The sequence below is a fragment of the Leptonotus elevatus genome, chromosome 14 (genome assembly GCF_054856555.1).
Source record: "Leptonotus elevatus isolate MCC_2025b chromosome 14, RoL_Lele_1.0, whole genome shotgun sequence".
Classification (NCBI taxonomy): domain Eukaryota; kingdom Metazoa; phylum Chordata; class Actinopteri; order Syngnathiformes; family Syngnathidae; genus Leptonotus; species Leptonotus elevatus.
Window position 1 is genome coordinate 14,636,946 of NC_141252.1, and position 13,457 is coordinate 14,650,402.

Sequence of the window (13,457 nt, forward strand, 5' to 3'; positions counted from 1 at the left end):
TTATGATGATTATGATTACAATTATGATTATGATATATTACACAATGTAAGGTTTTGCAATTATTGGAATAGTTCACATATTTAGGATGTTGTTAAGAATCTTTTTAAAAATATATATTTTTTAATTTTATTATTAATATTATTATTGCAGTAATTCTAATTGCGAATCTAAAGAATCCTGTTGTTATCCTGCACCCCCCACCCCCCACCCCCACCCACCCCCCCGAAGTGAAACGTGGCACTTTTCCTCTCCTTCACTGCCATGTCATCGCAGACTCAGGTAGGCCTGCTTAGTGCTTACAATCACCTTTCTGTAAGTAGGTAGGTGCTCGGCTACGTTTACTTACGAGCTGACGTCAGTGCTACGTGACGTAACCATCTTCCGCAAACGAGACGGACGCGCAGGGCAAAACTTTTCAAAATAACACTGTAGTTTTAGTATTACAGAGTATATGGCGATGTTATCAACCGTGGTAAATATTTAAAATATATAATAATAAATATATGGGTCTTATTTCAAGTTTATCAGAGCGTAGTTTGTGATTTGTGATTTTAGTAGTTGTGATTTTAAATAGTGTATTATTTTACTTTGAAAGTTTTCTCATAGGAAGTCGCGTTCCAATGGTGAACTAAACTTCACTCTTGTACGTATGAGAGGAAGTAAAGACGTTTGCAGGGGAGGCACGCTCGGACGCTTTCAATTCTACGCGTTCTTCTTATTTCACGACCACCGGAAAATTATCTAAGTGAGTATTTCCACTCGGAAATAGCCTGGTAGTCTGTCAAAGAAGTTGGTGGCGATATATGAACTCTGCGTTTAATTGGTCAGCTTTGGGTAAATGATGACGCGTATTTAAAATGAAAAAATCTGTCTCCAAACTCTACCATCGAAACTATTAAAGCCCTATCCAAACTCTGAAGTGAGCGCAACTCCCTGTCAAAAAAATAATTCATACATTTTAGAATGAGATGCACAGGTGTGAACACAGCGCGTGAGCACAAAATTTCGCAAAAATATAATCGAGACAGATTAATTACTTTTTAATAAAAAATAAAATATTGAAAAATCAGCTTTTCCCCTCTCTGATTTTACAGCTTTGCGACTTCATTTTACTGTTGTCATAAAAAGAGTGTGTTGTAAATCTGAATTTAACATCCTGGTTTCCCACAGCTGCGTATTGACGGTTGATGATGATGATGATGATGATGATATGCTGTATTTGACATGCAGAGAATGGCAGAGAAGGTGCTGGTCACAGGCGGCGCAGGCTACATCGGAAGTCACTGCGTGCTGGCGCTTATTGAAGCAGGCTACCAGCCCATTGTGGTTGATAATTTCAGCAATGCTGTCAGGGGTAAGCGGCATTCGGAGTGTGAGTGTGTGTGTGTGTTTTTAGCCAGGTATGGTCTTATGTGCTCATAATGCGAGTAGGTGCTGTGGATGCAGGAGAAGGGGGTAAGCCAGAGAGCATACTTAGGATAGAGAAGATTCTGGACACCAGCATTGAGTTTAGTGAACTCGACCTTCTGGACAGAGCTGCCCTGGAAGCAATTTTCAAAAAGGTAAGTGCGCCCATCCAACATGATTCATCTAAGTACATGAATTCTACAATTTGCGATACGCTTAATCAGCCCTAAATTTATAACCATGCATGATTCAATTGCTACTACATCTATACAGAGCATCAAAAATAATTATACATTAATTATTATTATTTAAAATACATCTGTTCACATAAACATGTGGTGCACTATTCCAGTTAGCCTGGAAATCCAGACTCACTTGCGACTTTGCCGGAGTAAGTCTGGTCAACCTCCCTATCAGTCGCATTTTTAAGGCGGGGCAAACCTGAGCTAACAGACAGCGGAATGACCTAATGAGTGGAGAGCGGACGTGACGTCAGAAAAGCGACTCGTTGAAGTCTCCTTTTTTATTTTATTTTTTATTTTTTATTTTTTTGCGGAGACAGAGTAAAAATCCAACATGGTTACTAGCCAAAGAGAGACAGTAGTGAATGAATTATGTCGTAATTGCGGGAAAAACTTGAAGATTCATGGTGTCATGAGTCACTCTGTTTTGATATTCGAACAGCGTTGGCGAAGACGTCGTCACGCAAATAGACTAATTTGATTGGCCGGCCTGTTTTCGACCGGTGCAAAATCGCTGTCTATGGACGCCTGTCCAGACCGACTTTCTTTTTCAAGAAATTCCAGTGCCATACAATTTGGAATTTTTTTAAGAGCTTTTCCAGGAGCACTTGACCAAAAAACAGTGCACTACACAAAAATTTGACAAAACAATTGATCGAACAACATCAGGCATTATCCACGATGGAACTAAAGCAGAACATTTCCTTGAAATTGCAAAGCCCGTCCCATCTTTGAAACATAATCAGCAATCTGATCAAATCAAGACAGTAAATTATCTAAATTCACTCGGAGTAATTTAGCCTTTAACACTTGCTCGACTTGTATCTTATCAACATATAAATTGAGTGCAGTAGCATTAACAAGAACATTCTTGCCTCCAAATAAAATAGATTTAGATTTGGTATTAATACCAGCTGGTTCACTCTCACCCATTTGATAATGGTATTCAAGTCCACCTCAAGTGTGTCTCTCGGTACAATTGAAGATGATGATGTATAGAACACATTTTTGAGTAATCTGCATACATGATCACATCAGCAATCATTTTGGCTCTAAACAACTTCCCTGTGGGACCCCACAAGACATATTTCTGCTGCTAGAAAAACTACTTCTCAATCCAATGTCCTCTTTTTCAGTGCATTTAAAATATCTCATCGCTGTGCCTCTTTTTGCTGGGAAGACAACTGAACTTGAATATTTGCAATCTCATGTGTGTCACAGCATTCTTTCAGCGCCGTGATGCACTTTGCTGGCCTGAAGGCCGTTGGAGAGTCTGTGCAGGAGCCATTACGCTACTACAGGGTCAACCTTACCGCCTCCATGAACCTACTTGAGGTCAGTTAAAGTATCTTGATGAACCGCACGCTCGCCAAGCCTCTATCATTCCATAATGGCGTGCAACTGCATTTGCTGCAGGTGATGCAGGCTCACGGCGTGCACAATCTGGTGTTCAGCAGTTCGGCCACCGTGTACGGTGAACCTCAGCGTCTGCCCATCGATGAGCAGCACCCTGTCGGCAACTGTACCAACCCTTACGGCAAGACCAAGTTCTTCATAGAGGAGATGATCAAGGACCACTGTAAGGCCAACAAGGTACTGAGCTGGCGCTAGGGAGGCGTGCACACCTGCATCCGTGAACAGTTATCATTATCGTTTGCTGTGTGAACAGAGTTGGAATTCGGTATTGCTGCGATATTTCAACCCCATCGGCGCTCATTCCTCTGGCCTCATCGGAGAGGACCCTCAGGGTATCCCCAACAATTTACTACCATACGTCGCCCAGGTACTTGAATGCTAAGATTTGTGTGGTTCTACCATGATGCTTGGCATTTCATCACACTATGTCTTTATAATAGGTTGCTGTTGGGAGAAGAGAGTGCCTCAGTGTTTTTGGAAATGACTATGACACACTGGATGGGACAGGTATCAAATATCACATTTGTATGGAACTTAAAAGGGATACTTGACTTATTGAGCTGTTTTCAGCAGTAAAAAGTTTATGTTTTGTCTATAATTAATGTGATAACTTCATTATTTTTCATGTGGAATGAATACTTTTAAAAACTCATTTATCCACTTGCTGTCAACTTAAGATGACGTCACCTTTGCTGAGGAAGTAGGTAACGACCAATCGTAGCTCAGTTTACTGACCAAACCAAGAAAACAGGTGAGCCGTGATTAGTCGTTACCTACTTCCTCAGCACGGGCGATGTCATCTTCAGTTGACAGCAAATGGAAAATTTTGTTTTTAAAGATATTAATTGTACATGAAAAATAATGAAGTTATCAAATTAATTCTGGACAAAATATTAACGTTTCACTGCTAAAAATGGCTCAGTGAGTCAAGTATCCTTTTAAGGCAGGGTACATACATGATGATTTTTATAAACCCAAATCAATTGGAGTTAGAATGAACAAAATACAATGATTTAACTGATCAACTTTATTGTTTTAGCAAATAATAATCAACTTAGAATTTTATGTCTGCAGCATGTTCCAAAAAAGCTGGACAAAAAAAAAAAGACTGAGAAAGTTGAGGAATGCTCATCAAACACCTGTTGAACTGGCTAATTGAGAACAGGGGCCTACCATCATTGGTTATAAAAGGAGCTTCTCTAAATTTGCTCAGTCATTCACAAGAAAAGGTGAGGCGAGGGTTTACGTCTTTGTGAATAAGGCTGCGTTCACACAGCTCAATTCAGATTATTTTTCATAAGTATCTGATTTTTTCATGCAGTGTGAATAGTACAATTCAGATTTTTTTTACACCCGACCTGGGCCTCTTTCGTATGTGGATATAAATCGGATATCTATGCAATGCGTCTGCACTGTGAACGCTCATCTGCACGCATCCGATTCACACGTCATCAAAAGCCTGATATGCGCTCTGCGCGGGCGGGAGAGAGTGCTGGGACGGGAGACTATTGACACATCTGTGAATATATACAAAGCTGTTTTGAGTGACACTGTTAATTTTTTTATTTGTCTTTATAATAATCACACTTGAAACATGAAGCATAAAGTTGACACGTGTGGCGACAGTAGAAATTCAGCCCTGCAGACGGTTCATCACAAACTCGCGTCATCGCCGGTAGACTTCTCAATGAAATGAAGTCGAGGAGCGTCCCCTCATTTCCCCCAAATATTTCTATTACCTCTTCCAACCTCGCTACTGTGGCGACATGAGATGAAAAAATAAGTCAGACGGATTTCTGTTGCTGTTTGTAAACAGCGCATACAAAACTGACGCACGAGGAACCCGAGGACAGCAGCCAACCAGGAGCGAGCGTGAAAACAGTCCACCAACCAGGAGCGCGGGCGTTCGCACAGCTGAATTTGCATAATCATCGAGATGACCAACACGGCACACAACACAAAACCATACCTCCAACAATTATGAGTCGAACCCCGCCCACCCTCCTTGAAACCAGATGTGTGTCATAGTACCAAGACTAACCTGTGAGAGGCAGTGTGGTGCCACAAATACAAAGAAAGAGTAACTAGTAGAAGGTGGCTACCTGTTAGCTTATTTGCAGTGGTGGGCGTGTCAATGGATTTTGATGGTCCGTCATTCGTCAACAGACCGGACACACATCTGTAATTGTCAACCCGTCATTATTTCAAGGCAAACCAAACTGTAATCGTCAATCCGCCATTGCTATTTATACGGCACTCCTCGCTAAATTACAGCCACTAATTTTTGACCATCAGTAAATTTCACCGTCGTCGGTATTATCGTGACAAAATGGAATAATGTTTTTCAAATCAATTTTATTAAGTGATGTGACCAGCTCTAATTCAGTATTAAAATGAGATGTTACATTTTGCAGTTCTGGAAGAGTTCTTCTCCTGTTTATTGGCAGAAGTTGACATTAACAGAGGCAACGCAAGATGGCTGGCAACTGGTAGTCCAGTTTATTGTAGTGTTGCAGAAGTGAATTAGGCCAAGCGGTGAGCTAACAACAAACTCTTTAATGATAACACAGAAAAGATTATTAAGTCAACAACCACGCTAACCAGTGTGTAGTTTACAGCCTGTCTTCTCTCTCCTCACTCCCGTTGCCTCTATGGCGCCTCGAGACAATAGGAAACTCAAATGCTCAAATTTGTCCCAATTTTTAGTACGTGTATACTAGGGGTGGGTATCTTTGACTGTCTCACGATTCGATTCAGATTTTTTGGTCTGCGTTTCGATTCAGAACCATTTTTTATTCAAAATGATTTGATTGACGATGATTTCTGCTTCAATTTATAGATGTGCAAAGTATCGTCATGATCTACTCCAGTACGGCTCGCTAATGCTAATTAGCGCGCTACTCGCGGCACTTTTATCACTCAAAAGAACAGCTATTCATACAAAACACTTCAAAGATTTATACAGAGAAGCATGTTAACATTACTCACCGGCATATGCTTCTCCTACGCTGAAAAAAAGCAACTTTTATTGGCATAACTTGATCGTGACGTTTTCCTTCTACTCTCTAATGTGGCTACTACTTAACAGTGTATCAGAACGCGCGTAACCACACTGCCCCTAAGTGGCCAAATCGTGTACAACATGAGCAGTACGCCCATTGAAGGTACACACAAACAACGGCAAGAAAGTATAAAATAATTTAAATAAAATCGACTGTGGGACATTTAAAATCGATTTTGAATCGTACAAAAAAATTTGGGCACACCCCTAGTGTATACCCTGCTTTCGAGAAATATTTGTATCACTATTGAATCTATGTATGTATTTTCTCTTTCAAGGTGTGAGAGATTATATTCATGTTGTGGATTTGGCAAAGGGACACACAGCTGCGCTGAAGAAGCTGAAGGACAACTGTGGCTGCAAGGTAACAAAACAAGTTCAAATTTCTTGGCTCAACTATGCCAGCAACGCATAGTGACAGGCTCAGTCACTATTTTGCACCTTTTGTGGCATTTTGTTTGGTGTTACTGCATTTCCAATGTCTTACATTCATTTATATAATTTTTTTTTTCTTCATATCTATAGGTTTACAACCTCGGAACAGGAGTAGGTTACTCTGTGCTCCAAATGGTAAATGCAATGAAGAAGGCATCTGGGAAGGAAGTGAGTCATAGAGGAAGTATTTCCTCTTCAAAATAAAGTCATCCTCTCAATTAACTGAAACTTGAAACAGGAACACGGCAATATTCTGTGAAGTGAAGGTGCCATCTTATCTCTGTAGATTCCCTACAAGATTGCCACTCGTCGAGAAGGAGATGCAGCATGCTGTTATGCTGACCCTTGCCTGGCTGAGAAGGAGCTAGGCTGGAAGGCTGAATTTGCACTGGAAAGAATGTGTAATTTTCCCCACAACGTCCTTCTTTAAAAAAGTGTTTGTTTTTTTAAGTATTGTATGTAAAGCTCATAATGTATCCGTTTGCATGTAGGTGAAGATGTTTGGCGCTGGCAGTCGATGAACCCCACCGGATATTCCAAAGAGGGAACGTCTTGACACTATTCCTGTTTTTATTTAATTTTTTTTGCTAAATCAAAGGGCCAAAGCAAACAGTTTTTTTCATACCTTGTAAAACACTGAGGGTAATACGAATGAATGCTTTGTTTTTAACCTAATGAGAAGGGAACTTAAATATTTAGTTACTGAAGTGGGTGTTTGTTTCAAATGAACCCTACACGCCTAACTGAAAGCAAAAAAATCTTGTCTAGTAAATTAATGACACTAAATTGTATAATTAGATCAAATATAATAATGGTGGGTCTTTTATCCTCTTAAAAGCTGTAAAGGGTGTTAATTTAATATTCCAAGTACTGCTGTATGCAAAATGTGCCCTATGATTAGGGTTCCATTCCATTACTTTGAAGAGATTGTTGAAAAATAAATGTTATGTGCTTTATTCGTGCCTTTCTCTTTCTCTATTGATCTGCAAGCCATACTCGTGAAACAATTATATCACATTTTGGTGTCACCTTGATTGTCCAACAGAACAGACACAAGCCCATTGCTTGCCACAACATGAACGTGTTTGTTGAATGGTCTGACAACCAACTTCAGCCATTTGACTTTCTCGGGTCACTACGGCATAGCTGCTATTTTGACTTTTAAAAGTATTTGAATTCTTATCAAATGTGACATTGCATCCAAGAGCATCTACTAAGCATGGTGCTGGGGCTTTAAATGGCTCCTTGAACCCTCGGGCACCCAGTTAATAAAACACCCACGTCAGCACAGCGCTCCAGTCTCTCTCGCCGGGTTTCGGTCTTTAGGGCTGAGCAGGAAGTGGCTGACTGTGGACCCTGATCGAGAGAAAAAGGCCAACTAAAAGCCTGCAGGGAATCCAAAAATGGATCTTGTGACCGACGACGGGGAGAACAGGCTCTATCGGGCGTCGGGTGAATCCAACCACCAGTGAGTATCGATGGGTTTTATCACGGGTATCATGGCGAGGGGCGTAAGCGGGTCCTGTCGAATGCTCGCGCCGGGAGAGAGTCGCTGCGTTCGGGTAAGCGAGGCGAATCCTCCCCGCTGTTCGCTTTGCTCCGGACCTCCGGCGAGAAGTGTGTGAGGGTGGGGTGGGGGGTGCACTTGAATAAAACGGGCGTTTTCGCGTATAATGCATAGATGGATTTCCCCAGGATAATTGTATGCTAATACAAGCCAACCCTACGCTCTGTTCGGAGGTTTATTTTCCATTGTGTGCTGGTCGGAGCCTGAAGTGGGCGTCGCTCCAGGACACAGTGGGCTGCTCTGGTGCGCCGCTGCCCGCTTTACCCTCGCAGGACTACCGCACTCTTCTGCAGCTCCACACGCCTGAATTAGCCGCGAATTGAAATGTGTAGACTTTATTTTTACATTCCTTTATTGAAGATTTGGGACACCGTGGTATAATACGGGCGGGTGGGTTATATCGGGCGATGTAAACCTTTTAGGCTGGATCGCATAATTAAAAACGAATGTGTGTCGTAGTCGACATGAAGATGGGAAAATAGGTTACTGGGGAGGGAAAAAAGGTATGAATGCGGTTTAGTGTATTAAAAAAAAATCTCGTGCCCCTTCACGATGTTGCATTCCCTCTGCCCGTTCTCTAGTGTGTTTGTATCATCAGATATTCGACGTTCAACGCACCTCCATTAAGGGTGATTACAGGGATTTGTCACCCGAAGCTCCCTGCCTGGTGTCGGGTGTAGCCCATAGATGACGGCGTTTGATTGACGGCGAGTTTAGCCAATGGTTGCTCAGATTGTGGTTGAGTAGGCGGAGCGTCTGCTATGTCATATAAGTGAAGACAACAGCATCGATTAGTGACAATTTACAGAGATATTCATATAAAAATCAATTTATGGTTATGGTTATATTGTACAGTAAAGTGGCGTAAAACTGCACTGCATTTGGCCTAGGTAACCAATATTGAAAACCCTTCTCATTATAATGCAGTTATTGCAGAATGTTTTATACAGCTTTTATTCAGCTTCTTGTTTGTTTGTTTTGTTAATCTAATTAAATCGCACAGTTGTACTTCAATTAAATTACATGTACAATAACACAAGTGCTTGATGCTAGTTCTATCGATGAGGTTGACACTGTCATGCGCTATGTCCTCCAGACAGCCTCAGAGATGGTTCAACACGGCCGACATCACGGTGGCTCACCAAACCAACCTGCTGAAGCAGCTCAACCAGCAGAGACGTCAAGAGCTCTTCTGCGACTTCAGCGTGCTGGTGGAAGGCCACCTCTTCAGGGCCCACCGCAACGTCCTGTGCGCCAGCAGCGGCTACTTCCGCATGCTGCTGACCCAAGGCCTCGACGGCATGTCGGAGTCTACTAATGCCACCTTTGACTCTTTCAGCCCTGAGATCTTTACAGTCATCCTGGACTTCATTTATTCGGGCCAGCTGGACCTTTCGGGTCACAATGTGATTGAGGTGATGTCTGCAGCCAGTTACTTGCAGATGAACAATGTCATCAACTACTGCAAGAATTTCATCAAATCCTCTTTGGATATCAGTGTGAAAGATGAAGACAGTGATCGTTGTCACAGCTTGTCAGAGACTTGCAGCTTCACCAGCGGGGCTGGGGAGGAAACTGTAGAGCAGCAGCATCAGCAGCATCCGCAGCCAGAACAACGTTCTGACAGTCCGCCACCTGCACTTTGGACCAGGGACAGCTCCAGATCCCAGTCAAGCTACATGGGCAAAGATTTGGAGCAGGACATTTCAGGTGCAGCCTTGAAGACCGAGCCAAGTAGTCCTGCCAATGAGCTCAACGCAGAGTTAGAGGACCCCCAGGATCCTTTGTATACTTTGCCAGTGTCAGAGCGGCGGCGTACCAAAGGTGCGAATAAGAGGAAGGCGACCAACAGCACCCACTCAAACCAGCATGACGACCCAGACATTCAGGAGGCCAGCACACGAAAGGCGGAGAAGGTTGATGAGCTTTATGCCAATTTACCACCAATTGTGGGTGTGGTTGCAAACTTTACTGAAAATGGTAAGAGAAGTTTGGAGAGAAATGTGGTAAAAATGTTGATTCCAACAGCTTCTCCGTCTGCCTTACAGAATCCAATACCGTAATGCGCTTCAAATGCCCTTTCTGTACACACACGGTGAAAAGGAAGGCTGACCTAAAGCGTCACTTGCGCTGTCACACTGGTGAGAGACCATATCCATGTCAGGCCTGCAGTAAGCGATTTACTCGCCTGGAGCACCTCCGCAGCCACTTTGAGACGGTATGCATAAATAAGCTCACAATTATTGTTTTCCTTTTTTGCCAAAGGTATTAGGAAACCTTGACATTACCACCAGTAGGAAGACAGGATCCCTTCTGCAGATTTTTTTTTAAAGACTTACTACAAGATTTTGGGACTGTGGGAATGATTGTTCATTCATCCAGATTGTCCAGTCAGGACCTCAATCTGTGTGTCAAGAATCTGCTGGAAGACCAACCTAACCTACCGGTCTGCAACCTGCGGCTCTAGAGCGAAATGTGGCTCTTTAGTCCCTCTCCTGTGGCTACCTATGGATCGCTTAAAAAATATATATATATATATTTATTTATACTTTTTAGATAAAATAATTGTTATTAATTCATTTAATTAATGCTTTAGTTAAAAAAATGAATAATTAAATATTTTTAAAAATATCATAGTCCATATTTTTTTTAGTTATCAGAATTTTTTTTTCTAATTACCTAAAAATGTCCAAAAAGTGAACATAAATTACTGTATAATAATAAATAAAACATAAAATGTTCATGAATTTGCTCAAAATGTCAGAGAATTGAATAAAAGAGGCAGAAAATAAAATGTTCAAAATGTAACCTCAAAGGTCAAAAAATAAAAGAAGAAAATTACCATAATTTTTTTAAATAATTGCTAAAAAGTCAGAAAATTTAATAATAATAAAAAATAAAAGGCAGAAAATAAACAGTTCAAAAAGTAACTATAAAATGTGCACAAACAAGAGAAGAAATCCTGAAAATTACCATGAAGTCTCTACCAAAAATGATGAAAGATGTTCAAAAATAGCCATTAAATGTCCCAAAAAAGGAAGGACACAGAAAATGACCTTATGTCCATAAAATTGCCAAAAATGGCAGAAGTTTGACAGAAAGGCAGAAAAATCAACAACAACAAAAAGTCTGACAAACAAAGTATGAAAAATTACACACAAAAATTACGGTAAAAGACGAAAGGTCGAAGAAAATGAATGTCAAAGTATTGTATGCTGCATAATTTTGTGTTATGCTGCAGCTCCAATTAGCTCATTCGGCTAACACTTTCCTTCATAACAATCTTTAAATGTTTTGAGTTTTTTTTTAAATTTGGCTTAAAATGGCTCTTTTGACAGGAAAAGTTGCTGACCCTAACCCTGGCCCTGACCTTAACCTATAGTACAATTATTTGAGAAGCCTGTCTCTATATTTCTGTCCATATAGCGTACAGTAGCAGATACAGAATACCAAACCAAATAACAATACTATGTGATGTGTGCCACTTGTTTTCAGATTCATCAAGCCAGGAAACTGGTATGCAGGAGGTGCAAGTGTCCGGTAACTGAAGACTCTGGTCAAGTGGTGTGTGAGGGCACACGGCGTTACCGCATGTGCCCTTTGTGCGTCCACGAAGTTGGCCGTGACACTGTGCCCATGGAAAGTCTGGACGGAAGCAATGAGGAGCCGGCCCTCTTACTGGGTGTGGACGGTGAGGAGGAGCAGAGTAATCAGGCCTGGATGGCAACCGATGACGACGACTTGGCCGAAGACTCCGGCGCTGATCTCATCATTCAACAAGTGGATGATAGTGATGAGGAGCTGCAGTGAAATTGGACCAAACGTGTTTGCGTGCATGTGTAAATATTAGCAGCGGGTGAGCATGTTAAAGTCATGCCTGAAAATGTAGGCTTCAAAGGTGTGATCCCATTAGCAATCTGGCAAGATTTCAACCAAAATTATAATGTGTCAAAATGCGAAGTCTGGTTGGAATGCCCACTTAAACTCAAACTGCAGTAAAACATTTCAAAAACCGGAGGAGACGGTTGTGGAAAAATTGAGCTTTTTATGTGGGGAACTTTTTGGAGAACCGAATATCTGGTGAAAAGCGTAAACAATATAACTTCGCTCAACATATATCTACAAAACTTCACCAACTTTTTGAAACTGAGAGATACTTCATGGGTGCTGATTAATGCAAAGGGCAACAAATTTCATATATATAACCATGCCTTGACTATGATACGCTGTATTTTTCCATTTACTGAGATCTTTTTACTTTTGTGAGAAGCTCCTTAAGTATATGTATATGCAGTATCTAAAGCATGCAACTTGAGTGTTTCCTTTGCTGTGTTTAAAATGGAATTCAACCGTAAATAATATTTTATACGTGACCTCACTAGTGTAAACATGACAATCTGATTAATATTACATTTGTGGAATATGAGTTATGAAGCAAAATCCAGCCGTTTTTGTCTATCTCAGGGGGCGGCCACTTTGCCAATTGCTGTCGACTGAAGATGACATCAATGTTGCTCAGGGCTCAGGCAACGACCAATCACAGCTCACCTGTTTTCTGAAGCTGAGCTGTGATTGGTGGCAAAATGGCCGCCCCGTGAGATGGATAAGAATGGCTGGATTTTGCTACCTAACTCATATTCCACAAATGTAATATTAATCAGATTGTCATGTTTACACTGGTGAGGTCACGTATAAAATATTATTTTCAAGAATCTTTTTTGGGTTGAGGTCCCCTTTAAATGATCAACTGTTTGAGTTATATAAAATTTTTGTATAAATGGAAAAACTATTTTTTACTTTTGAAGATTCAGCTTCAAGATACGTTGGTTGAACGTGTAAAATTACAGAGGACTATTTAATGAAGAACTGAAAAATATGAAAATGTCTGTTTTTACCATGTCATTGCAATGCTACCTTGTAATATGCACTATGATGCTAAGCCAATTAAAAGTGTTTTTGTTTTTTGTTTTTTACTTTTGGACACATTAAATATATTTTTGTAAACTTCCCATGGCTGGAAATTTCATCCTAAAAATATTGTTATATTAATTCAAGTAACAATTTACAGTTTCATATGTAAAATACATTTTGGGGACAAATTGCAGTTGACAACAATGCTCCATAATATGGAGGACCAAAACTGCCACCATTCAAAATTAATAAATGAAAGTGAAAATAAAAACGAATATAAAAAATAAAATTCAAAAATTTAATACAAATGTATGTGTATATATATATATATGTATATATAACTGTTTTTATTTCCATTTATATATTTTTTTATTTTGGGGGATTTAATTTTCAAATTATATTTTTATATCTGTTTTT

General features: G+C 40.5%; 2 protein-coding genes across 2 annotated transcripts; both read left to right on the plus strand.

The window, feature by feature from the left end:
* Nucleotides 1–621: 621 nt before the first annotated feature.
* Nucleotides 622–7,518, plus strand: gale (UDP-galactose-4-epimerase). The gene is made up of 11 exons (XM_086095750.1): nt 622–746; nt 1,232–1,355; nt 1,433–1,563; nt 2,872–2,985; nt 3,067–3,243; nt 3,320–3,433; nt 3,507–3,573; nt 6,406–6,491; nt 6,653–6,730; nt 6,849–6,963; nt 7,054–7,518. Exons 2-11 carry the CDS (start codon nt 1,235–1,237, stop codon nt 7,116–7,118), a joined length of 1,068 nt encoding a protein of 355 aa, XP_085951876.1. The 5' UTR covers nt 622–746; nt 1,232–1,234; the 3' UTR covers nt 7,119–7,518.
* Nucleotides 7,519–7,875: 357 nt separating this feature from the next.
* Nucleotides 7,876–13,137, plus strand: zbtb8a (zinc finger and BTB domain containing 8A). The gene is made up of 4 exons (XM_086095051.1): nt 7,876–8,030; nt 9,226–10,109; nt 10,178–10,347; nt 11,625–13,137. The coding sequence occupies exons 1-4, from the start codon at nt 7,966–7,968 to the stop codon at nt 11,937–11,939; spliced, it is 1,434 nt and encodes a 477-aa protein (XP_085951177.1). The 5' UTR covers nt 7,876–7,965; the 3' UTR covers nt 11,940–13,137.
* The last annotated feature ends 320 nt before the right edge of the window (nt 13,138–13,457 follow it).